The 11,513-nt window shown below is 37.7% G+C and overlaps 1 protein-coding gene across 4 annotated transcripts; it reads right to left on the bottom strand.

The window, feature by feature from the left end:
• Nucleotides 1-442: 442 nt before the first annotated feature.
• LOC140081634 (uncharacterized) lies at nt 443-7,756 on the bottom strand. 4 transcript variants are annotated; one of them, XM_072126287.1, is made up of 12 exons: nt 7,689-7,756; nt 6,888-6,941; nt 6,368-6,520; nt 4,234-4,357; nt 3,564-3,614; nt 2,603-2,680; nt 2,342-2,398; nt 1,957-2,016; nt 1,798-1,862; nt 1,077-1,164; nt 822-868; nt 443-739 (listed from the first exon to the last, which is right to left on the bottom strand). In XM_072126287.1, the coding sequence occupies exons 2-12, from the start codon at nt 6,926-6,928 to the stop codon at nt 508-510; spliced, it is 996 nt and encodes a 331-aa protein (XP_071982388.1). In that variant the 5' UTR covers nt 6,929-6,941; nt 7,689-7,756; the 3' UTR covers nt 443-507. The 4 variants fall into 4 exon arrangements, with proteins under 4 accessions (XP_071982388.1, XP_071982380.1, XP_071982369.1 ...); XM_072126279.1 differs by lacking the exon at nt 7,689-7,756 and adding an exon at nt 7,592-7,629 and having other exon boundaries at nt 4,246-4,357; XM_072126268.1 differs by lacking the exon at nt 7,689-7,756 and adding an exon at nt 7,592-7,620.
• Between the last annotated feature and the right edge of the window lie 3,757 nt (nt 7,757-11,513).

Raw genomic sequence — 11,513 nt, 5'->3', positions numbered from 1 at the left:
TGTAGGTTGTAGAGACAATGGGGCACAGTTACTTACCCATCCGCTGGAGTTCACAGAAAGTGCATTGTCCGATGATCATGCACTGTGCCGCGATTCACTAAGATCCTGCTCCCGTTATCCTGCACTCCCTACTCGCTTCCCCATTCATGGTCCAACAGAGTTCACCATCTTTTAAGTGGTGCATGTAAGTGCATGGGCTTGCAACACAGTATGAAAGTTAAATCCCGTTAGATCTTCCGACGGCACACCCCCAATCTTTGGAAGCCAGCGCTGCTGCGCAAAAAAAACCATTGCGTGCACCAAAATCCCAGCTCAGACACTTGTTAAATAACTTCAAAGCCAAACAGTCTGACAAAAACCCTTAGTAAATGACCCCCAATAGCTTCACACAATATGGAGTCGTATCTGTGTATTTACCAAGCCACCAAAGAAAATGCAAAAGGAAGATTGCTGAAACAATTTATTTGGCACAAGTGCAGTGGAGAATTTCAGGAAATGCGAGTATGCTTAAGTGGGCACCACATCCGATCCTGTATTCTGGACATATGGCTGCAGAATATACTCTATTGCTTCAACCGCATCTACACAGAAGACACTCCTAATGCACCAACACAGAAAGCCGGGCTCCTGAGTCTGGACTAGTTGTAGCAGGTAATGAAACAAAAGAATTAAGAAACTAGTGAAATAGGCGACTTTGATATTACACCACAGAACCTTTAACATCATGATATAGAGAGACCTGAAAAATAAATAGCTGTTATAGTACAGAATAAGGACAATTTACTGTAGACTGAGAATGAAGTTAAGGCACCAGAACTCACATTAGTCCTAAAAATCCCCACTTTTTCTGTTGTATTCGCTCTTCATCCTGAGAGAAAAAAATCAAAATGTAAAGCTAGATAAAAGGGTGAAAATGAAGTATACATTTTTAGGGATCAGTGGATTATATATATTCTTTCAGACAATAGAAGCTTTTACAGCATCTTGTTTATAACCATGCACAGTCATTGGGCGCAAACTGTGCATTCACCTATGAGAGGTTATCACTTGAGAGATCATATATGAATTCCACTCACCAACTTGGCCTTGAGTATCTCATACATTAGGGTACCATCATCTAAGGAGCGTCCATGTTTCTCAGAAGACTCATTATTTGTCTTTTGCCTAAGACACAGAAAAGGTCTATCATTATCGGAGCTTCAGATCTCCTTGCACATGATTCATCATGATTCATCATACTGGTGTTGCCAATCCACAAGATGAGTAGCATTTCAAGATAATATAACTTCACAATACTGTATCACATACTAATATCCTATAGATCATGTAGTAATAGGCACTACAGGGGAAGTTGTCTTAGGCACAAAAAAGCCACAAGAAAGTAAGAGAAAATCAAGAAAAAAATGATGCATGTCCACCATTGACTTTCATAGTTGTTTCCAGACAAAAATCAATTTAGCCATTCTTCAAAGTATTATTGCTTGGTTATTTTGATTACAAGTGCACCATCAGCACAGGGCATGGCAGAATAACCAAGAACTACATTTTAATAATAACATATGTCTGAAAGTACTGTAGACAAGCAAAAAAACCACATGCCCTTATGGTTACTCCACACATGTCTTTGCTGTTGCACATATAGAACCAGTGCTGAATATAGATGAGGCAAAGCAATTAACAAGTTCATCATTTGGCAAAGTCCCACTATTAACTAACTTTACAAAGCCTTTTCCAAAATAGCATTCTAAATAATTCTGTAACCCTCTGTCTAATGTTAATATAAGAACAGGTACTAACAGCGTGATTTCTCGGAATGATTCTTCCACTTTGGACTGTATGCCGTTCATCCTATTATTCAGAACCTAAAAAATACAAAATAAAGGGAATTATATTATCTAAAATAGTTTCCACCACCTCCAACAGAATCTCTTCTAAATGTCTGATGCTAATTCTCACCTCTATAGTAGATAAGTATTCACTTAGTGTGGTAGCCATACATTTCCTAATGGATTCCCTCTAAAATAAAGAAATATACACATGTCAGAATGTTATGTATTATACTTTCATCCCAGAATGCTCTTTACGATGTCCATATACTGTATGTTACAGCAGAGCCATGGTTACTGTGTTTGGATTTCTTCTGACTTTTCTTGCAGGGAAAACCAAACCACATAAAGTTAAGTACAGAAATCAGAGGGTTTTTCACTTTTGGTTACCTTCACTTGACTACAACATGACTAGGGGAATTTATTTGACTCTGGTCATGTAGTAAACCACAATCTATTGTAAGTATTGAAAGGTGCCCACCGCCTCTACCTATCACTTCTACCAGCACCCTTACCTCTTCTGCAAGATCCTCCCTTTCTTTTAACTCTAGTCTCATCTTTTGCAGGTTTTTCTAAATGGACAAAAGTAAAAAAATGTTGTGCTATTAGTATCCAAAGAAACTAGACAGTCAGTTGTTAAATCACAAAAGTAATTTTTAAGTCATTATATTTGATATTATTATTTATTATTCTGATTATGTAATGAAATTACATTATAGTATGTTGGAAAGTCAAATGTTACGGACACTCAAGAACTCAAGATGTTTATAACCCACCTCCAAGTCTGAGATCTGATTCCTCAATATAGTGACTTCTTTATTGAGTTCCATGGTTTCATCCTCAGAGTGCTCAAGCTGTGACAAAGAAAATCGAAAAGTGGTAAAACATACTTATGTGATTCTTTTATAAAGGAATTTTTCTTTTCATGTTGATTCCTTCACTGTCCATTTTAACCCAGAAATTTTTGGTTAAAGGTAGAGTGGGGATGGGTGGTTGGCTGCCTAAATAATTCTCTATTTAACTACATAGGGAGACATTCAAGAGCCAGAAGAGCCGTACCTGGATTTCCTATCACTATTAGATAGTAACAGTTCTTTGAGGCACATGTTAGTGAGTGGAAGCTGCTGATGGAGAAAAAGTCATGGAAAGATTGCCAACCTGTGAAGGTAGTGAGGTCATAGGCTAAGGAGAAGGAGAGAGTGGATGCCTGAGAAAATGACGAAATCAAAGATGTCTATGCTGCTGCAAGCAAAGTGGAGGAACTTATGTGGACAAGAGAAGCCTGTAGCTTGGTATCTAGTGTTTGTCAAAAACACATTGTGGAGGACATAGATGGATTACTAGCGAGAGAGATGAAAGTTAGTGAGTGTGATAGGCTTGCCTAGAAGATGGGTTTTAATAGTATGTTTGAAGTTATAACATGTTTTTTCTTTTTATTGGTTTGGTTATTGAGCAGATTTTTGTGGGGGAACAGATACATTAGATTTCATTTGTGTCATTTTTATATAAGTAAAAGAATGAGCAGTTTGAGGAAAGTTCACGAGCAGTTGAAGAAAAAATCTGCTATAAAATATGTGAATATGGTACATTATATTTTTGTTTAGGACTAAAAAGGAAACTGATGTAAAAGATGAGAATCAATGCAGTAGGATATGGTGGTACTATGGTATACATCTGAATAAAAATAATAGAAATACAGAGATGATATCACAATTGTCATTGAATAACAGGCTTTACCTCGTTTAATAGCTCATCTATTCGATTTTCCATCTGCAGACATAATTTTTCCTGCAAGAGGATGATATATATAGCTTAGTATCTACAAGATGGTCATGCTGGGTACAACCAACTCACCCCTATGGCTTGCTTCACAGTGAGCACAGTATGCCCTGCAATGTCAATCATGCTTGTCAATCATGCAGTATGGTTGAAATCAAGCTGTTAAATTGCCCAATGGTGTAAACTTTATTTCTCACATGATTGGACACTACTTGGGTGTAAACTCTACATGTCTGGAGACCATATGTGAAGTATAAAAAGGTAATGATCACAATTCAGCAAACAAGATCCCTCTAATACTTTGAGTTTATACATTGTTATGAAAGTATGGTGGGTCTCCTGATAGAATTATCTATCTATCTATCTATCGATTTATCTCAGTTTAACACTATGGAAGTAGGTATAGAGGCTTTATACATTGTTTATTGAGATCAGTGTCAGTTTCCATTATAGGCAAAATTGACTGCCTCCTGGGGCCCATGGTCTTTCAAGGAGCCCACTCTATGGTAGTTTCCGATTGATTCTTCCTAGTTCTCCTAAACCTATTGTTGAATTATAAACCTATTTGGGGAACAGGAAGAAACTTAATAACTGAGGAAATGTATGTTATACTTGTGGTATTGTGTACCTCATACTTAACTGGTTGCTCCTCCATCTCCGAATCTGCTGCATCTTTGTTTTGCTTTAATTTCAACCTCAGATTTTCCACCTGTTGTTTTAGATCATGAATTTGACTTGTCTCCTTTTGTAGGCTTAGGGAAAAAAGATAGAGATGGTAGAGCTTATTTATCAGAACTTCTACACCACAAAGTGGCCTAGAATCCCTGAAATAATCACAAATGTTAGTGTATTGCTTCCCTTCTCTGCTACCTCCACACCAGGGGGAGTGGAAGGTCATGAAGGGGGTGCAGCCGGCGAGGGAGTGGCGGGAATGCCCCGTACAGGTGCATTTGAAGCATGAAGCAGAAGCCTCTTGATGTATCCGGCTTCTCCGGAGTGTTGGCCTAGTTATCATACCAACACACAAGCACTGCCCTGCGATAAATAACTGGTAAGGTTATTATGTGCACCCTTCCCCATAAACAGGAGTTAGGAGCACATATCTCCCAATACTCCTAAATTAAGCAAGACAGGCACAGTTTTTTTGGTCTGTCCCTCTGTCTTGTTTCTCACAGGGTATGTCCCTGGTCTCAACCTTTTTGAATGTTTATTTTACATAAAAAAGTATACAGGGGCCACAATGTATGGAGTTCAGGGGGGTTCTTGATTTGAGAACCTCAGAAAAAGGGGCCATTTCAAGAACAGCTACAGAAAAATTGAAATGTCAAAAAGAGGTATTAAAACCAGGAGAATACAAATTGGAGCATTATAAATCGGGGTACAGATTCTTGGGTTACAGAAAGTAATGGAGATAAAAAAGGTGAGGTAAGTAAGGGGTGGCTACAAGACAGATGGCACCATACTGTGGGGGGACATAATAAAGGTTTCGGTGTCACAGAAGGGAGGAATTATACAGTATGGGGACCCACTTAGGGGCGAGGCTAGGGGGTTGACAAAATGCATGGCTTTGGACATAAAAATCTACAGATTCTGTCCCTCTTAGTCCATTCCAAAAGTTGGAAGATATACAAGTAAGATGGCTGCCATGGGCACAGTTGCTGGGACTTGTTACTAGATTGAAGCATCAACTCACATCTTAACCCCTAAGGATGGAGGGTTTTTTGCTCATTTCTCGTTCTCCACCTTCAAAAAGTCATAGCTTTTTCATTTTCACTGTGTTCTCCAAATAAAACGTCTACTTTATTCTTTGGTTTGTTAAGATCGCGGTCATACCAAATGTATTAAGGTTTTATTGCGTTTTAATACATTTTTTGCCATTTTCTGACGCTAATAACTTTTTCATACTTTGCTTTCCATACTTTGGTGTAAGGAGCTGTGTAAGGTGTAATTTTTTGAGAAATGAGCTGATGTTTTCATTGTTAACATTTTGAGGACGGTGCGACATTTTCATCACTTTTTATCAAATTTTTTCTATGATGTAAAATGATGTAAAAGTCGCAATCCAGACATTTGGGCGTTATATGCCGTTATGTGGTTCACCGCCAGCAATAACCGTTTCTATATTTTGATAGATTGGGGATTTTGGGACGTGGCGATACCTAATGTGTTTGTGATTTTTATTGCTTATTTCATTTTAAATCAGTTTTAGGGAAAGGCCTAATCACCTGGCAACCAATCTCCGCCCCCCCGATGATGTTGTGGGGGGGGGGGCGCCGATCTCAACTAAGATGGCTAACACCGACCACGGGTGTTAGCGATGGGTCTTTGCTGCAATATGCAGCAAAACCCATCTCTGTACGAAGAGGGCTCCGCCTGTGTAGTCTCTTCATTCAGTCTTTGTAGCTTGCTGGTGAGCGTGAGCGTCAGTGAGCGTGAAGGGGTTAAAGGTTTATTCCCATAATGACAAGATTCTTAAATATACTCAGAGAACGGTCTTGGCCCGGAACCAGGTGTTCCACGGCCCAGACCGGCGGTTGGGGACCACTGTTTTAACCTATGAGTTATTTAAGGTTCATTTCTTCTACACAAAGCTGTACATTTTAGTACCTAAAGTAAAGTAGTAATAAATTGGAGGCATCTTAGCCAGATTTATCATCAAGTGTGATCCATGCATCTTTAGGCAGCCCGTTGCAACTTTATACAATCAGCCTTTATGTCTATAAGGAGCTCTTTCTAGAATGAAGGAGGGTTTTTTTTCTTACCTCTTGTTCTTTTCCCGCAGTGATGTAATATCTTGAGATAATACATATACCTCCACATCTGCTTTCCCCAAGGCATCTTGTAGATCAGTGTTTTCCTGCCTGAGTCTGCTGCACCATCCTTCAATTTCCAATGGGTCATTGTCTCCTGCTTCCCTATGTGGAACAATGATTTACTGCAACATGAATTGTGAACGATGCAGAAAATGAGATGTTTACACCAGTAATGTGTATAGAAAGAGAAGTATACATGTCAGTTGTTGGGAGGTCCATCCTAGTAAGTAAAATGTCAGTGTTTATCTCAGAAAAGAAAAGGCCTTAGGAAAGGTAGCAAAATGTATATAAAACAGAACAGGAGTTGTATTCATTATTCTATTACCCACAAAAGGGATTGTGAGTTATACAGGAATGTGAACATGGCCTATTGGAATTAATTACATGTACATGGGAGGAATGACGGGAAATTGGAACTATAGAGGGAAGATTCTTTATATTATATGTAAAGGAGTTGAAAATAACTTACATTGCATCAAAATGAGGTATTTCAGGAAAGACTGAGGGCATGCTGCTTTTTGATCTATGATAATACAACAAGTCAAAATATATTAGCTGAAATTATTATATTAAATGCACAATGGTATGTTACAACTTGAGATAAAAGTAAGGGTCTTTCAATTACTGAAGTTTACCACCTAATTATTTATATAGAATGATAATATTCTGTAGCCCTTTACAAATTATGGATGAAATATACAAATAACATTAGACATAGCAGAGTAAAAACATAGTCACACTGAACAATAGGAATGAGAGCCCTGCTCACAAGAGCTTACAGATTATTTATTTATGGGCAATTTTATAAATGTCTCATGGTGGAGGTCGAGACCTCATTATGAGAAATGTGTCTAAAATAGTTCTTGATACACTACACTATGGCAAAATTCACCACTCCAGTAGTTTCATAGAAGTGAATGGCACACGACTCAAAAATGTACATAAGCAATACATTCACATGGACTACTGGTGGACACTTGTTGACCCCAGTTTTTGTGATCTGTTTTGAATCGTGGAGGTGAACCCCCAGCAATATGAAAATTCTCCCCCATCCTCCAAATAAAACATGTGTCAACAGTGTTATAACCCCTTTAAATTGAAGGGCTTGCAAGGTTACATGTAATGCCTATATGAACCAATATGTTCAATATATTGAACCAAAATTCTACACACTCATCTGTTTTCATATTATAGGTGCTATCTTTTATTTAAAAAAATCTTCTTTTATAATAATGAGGTCAATAATGTAGCAGATGTTCCTCAAACTCACCTTTAAGTCTTCGACACTGAATAACACAGTCCACATTCCAGAATTGTCTCTGTCGGATAGAACAATAAGCTGACCTCACAATAACAACACTCTTCTGAAGAGAGAGGCAGATGATAATACATATAGAGAAAGGTTACCCCAAGTGTTAATGATGTTGGAAGTCTACGGTTAGAAAGATCTGCTCAAAGAAACCATCATCAAAAGTGACGCAACAAGTAGCAAAGCATTTATCTACCACACAGATGTTATAGGGACCCATAGCAAATGTATTTGACCAGGGTCAGAATATAGAACAAAGAATGGTGGGGCTCTATGAATGGGTCTGTTGACATCCAAATATACAGAATTTAGCTTTTTACCTACAAAATACCACTAAGTATACCACCGAGGATATTACTGGAGTGTGCTGTAAATATATAGAAGGGAAAAATAATAGAAGGGAAACTCAACCCTATCAAACAGCAAAAAAAAAAAAATATATATATATATTTTTTTTTGCTGTTTGGTAGGGTTGAGTTTCCCTTCTAAATATTTCTAGTTGGTTTTATAGCCTCTTTAAGTGACGACTTGATATATTTACATTTATTTGATTCATGTGATTTTTTGGTTGCCATTTGTAGGTAATATATAAAGCCCATAAATGTCTGCTTACGCCATATGTAAATATCCACTGCACGTTCATATAAAATAAGATCACAATATACTTTTTGGGCAACTTGAAAATTACAGGCGTATGTGTCCTGCTCAACCACTAGATGTCAGCGTCATAGCTTTTATTATCTTGCGAGAACTGACCTTGACTGAGATTGAAGATTTCAAGTAAATAGATCCAATTAACCAGTGATAACTTTGGAGATGTTTCAGGCAACTCCATTTATTTTCAGAATTGCACATTTTTTAATCTACTATCCCCAAGTAATTTTGTATGACCTTGTCCACTATTTAAAATAAGAATAGAAATGGTCAAAAGTCAAATAAAAATAAATAAATAATAGCCATTGTTAGTTATTTATTTTACAGGAACCATTCAATTGATTTGCTTTACTATAAAATATATATATTTAAACCCAACGATATCTAGAGTAACTACATTGATCTCTTTAAAGCTTAATTAGAAAGGACCATGGGTGGTTGGTGTGTTTTCCGAGGCACTGACACTGGTATATTAGTACACTACCCTTACATATATAACCCAGTACAACAGCCCTAAACATATGTTAATAGTAGTATCTACTATTGCTACTTTATGTACACTCCTATTTGACTGGTACAATATCCTGGGCAATCTGTTTTGTAGGTGCTGAAATTACATTATGTGGCATAATATCCCATGTCATTAGGTCTCTTGTAGGTCATGCTTGATGTCAAAGGAGCTTCCTTACAAGGTATCCAAAAGAGGAGTGGTTTTCCTTATCCCATCCAGGAAAGCTGGAATTTTCCAAGAATCCTCTAGTAGAGCGTCCATGGCTATAAGACTCCACATGCCTACACGGCGGCCTTATTGGCAGTCTCCATAAGAAGAACTCCTACTTCCTGACCCTAGTCACAAGCCTCTCACCCAGCCAAACCAGTTCCCTACACTGTACTGAGGAGATCCAAGGTTTAAACAGTGCTGTTTGCAGTTGGGAGTCTGTTGCTTCTGGAATAGATATACTTGTTTGGTTTTAATCCCACATCATGTCATAAGGTCTCTTGTAGGCCATGCTTGATGTCAAGGGAGCTGCCTTACAAGGTAGCTAAAAGAGGCATGGTTTTACTTTGCATATTTTTTGTGATAGATAATGAGGAATTGCTTTAAAAGATGGCAGTATCTACAATGTAATGGCTGTTTAAATGTAGGAAAATTGAATTATACTGTAATCTGTACTATACTGCAACATTTTAGGAATATCACTTGTTTTACCAGTTCTAGATACTACAGATTGGAGGCATAATACTTTGGACAACTCATAAAAATAGGTTTTAGGGATTTAAAACATCCCTTTTTTGGTAAAAACCAATTCGTCATGCTTTGTGTAGTGCTGCGTAATCTGTGTGCGCTATATAAATAAAGAATTATTATTATTATTATTATTACTGATAGGGAACTTTTTTGCCAATTGTTTTTATTTCTAATTGTAGATTTTGTTTCAGTATTATATTATAACATCTGTTGCTTTTGCCCAGAAAGTGCTGACTGTGATTTTTTACTAGTTTGCATTCTGTCCTGCAATGAATGACAGATTCGTCCTTGGAATTTTGGAGTGTTAATTGAGGTCTATGGCAGAGTTTTCTAGGCATGCTTTATTACCTGTCAAAAGGTTTTTTTTGGGGGGGGGGGGGGCGAGAAATAAAGCTGTGACTATTATTTTCTGTATAAGTTTGGCTTATAGGCTAACTCTGGATTTGACTTAATGCCCACTTGATACTGGGAATGCTGTGAACTGGAGTGTTATTGGAGTGGGACTTAAAGATATGTCTTTTCCGGATCAGAGGTGGTGGGACTGCTAACTATTAGAATACACAGGACACTATATGAGTCCTGAAGAAATCTCACTCAATTAGAAGTACCCCAAACCCTGACTATGAGGGAATATGAAACCTTAATTTTTCAGATCATTACATTGATAGACTTAAACTCATGGGCTGAATTTTGTTTGTTGCCGATGTACATTTTTAATCAATTTTAGTAAGGCTAGTTTCACACAGCAGTATTCTGGTCAGTATTTGACATCATTCTAATCAGAACAAAACCAAGAGTGGATCCTACAGAATATGTATTATGGAAAGATTTATACTCTATCCTTTTCCAAATTACTGAAGCAAAATACTGGTGCAGATCCTGCCATGTAAAAATATCCTCAATTATGGTGAAAGTAGCTTGGATTTTAGTGGATGTCTTTATCTTGCAGAATGGGATAAATATATCAACATATCTTTTGTGATAGTAAATGAAGGCACTAAAAGCACACTCATGCCTTTATAGGGAAAAATAATTTATTCTTCTTCCTAAATCCTGTAGCATACCTAGGCCTTGATGGCAAACAAGTGTCAAATTGAAACTATTATCCTCCCCAGTTACAGCAGTTATTCATGTGGATATATTGTGCTCTTTGGCGCTGAAAAGCATCTCTTTGGTTCATGGTAGTGTCACACTATAACAAATACTTAAGATTTTAAACACGTTGCCATATACCTGCGTTAACCTTAAAGCATGGATAGATGTCTTCACCAGTAATAAAGCAAAAAAAGGAAGAAAAATATGGTAACGGCTCACCCACTGAAGACTGCAGCCTTCAACAACGATTATGGCCGGGTGCACGGAATGTCCCAAAACGCTGGTCCGGAGGTCCAGAGTGGTATGCGTTAATCACAGGAAAAAGATAAAGAAGAAAAGTGGGATATCCAGCATCCATACAGGTAAATCCAAATGTAGACACTGTTAAAAAATCTTCTAAAGTTTAATCTTCAAATTTTTTAAAATACTTCACATCATAATTTTTATAATTTTAATATTTATCAATACCAGAGGAGGCGATTGGAAACAATTACTCTTATCTAGAGAAGCATATTGGATTCTGAGCCTTGACACTCGTTTTCCAAAGGGGTTGAACTACAAACAGGATTTATTATATTTTTATTGATAAATATTAAGATTATAAAAAGTTACCTTCTGTAGTCCAAGAGCCAGCCGAGGACACACCTTCTATTGGGCGTGTAATTCTTACGCCGGAAACCCGCATACACACACCACCGGCATGAAGACAGAAGAGGTGCGGCCACGGACCTGCCGCGGACCTGCGGCATGAAGATGAAGAGGAGCTGTCCGGGCCGTCCGAATGGTGA

This window comes from Engystomops pustulosus, chromosome 1, assembly GCF_040894005.1.
Source record: "Engystomops pustulosus chromosome 1, aEngPut4.maternal, whole genome shotgun sequence".
NCBI lineage: Eukaryota > Metazoa > Chordata > Amphibia > Anura > Leptodactylidae > Engystomops > Engystomops pustulosus.
This window is presented reverse-complemented; position numbering and strand designations above follow the sequence as displayed.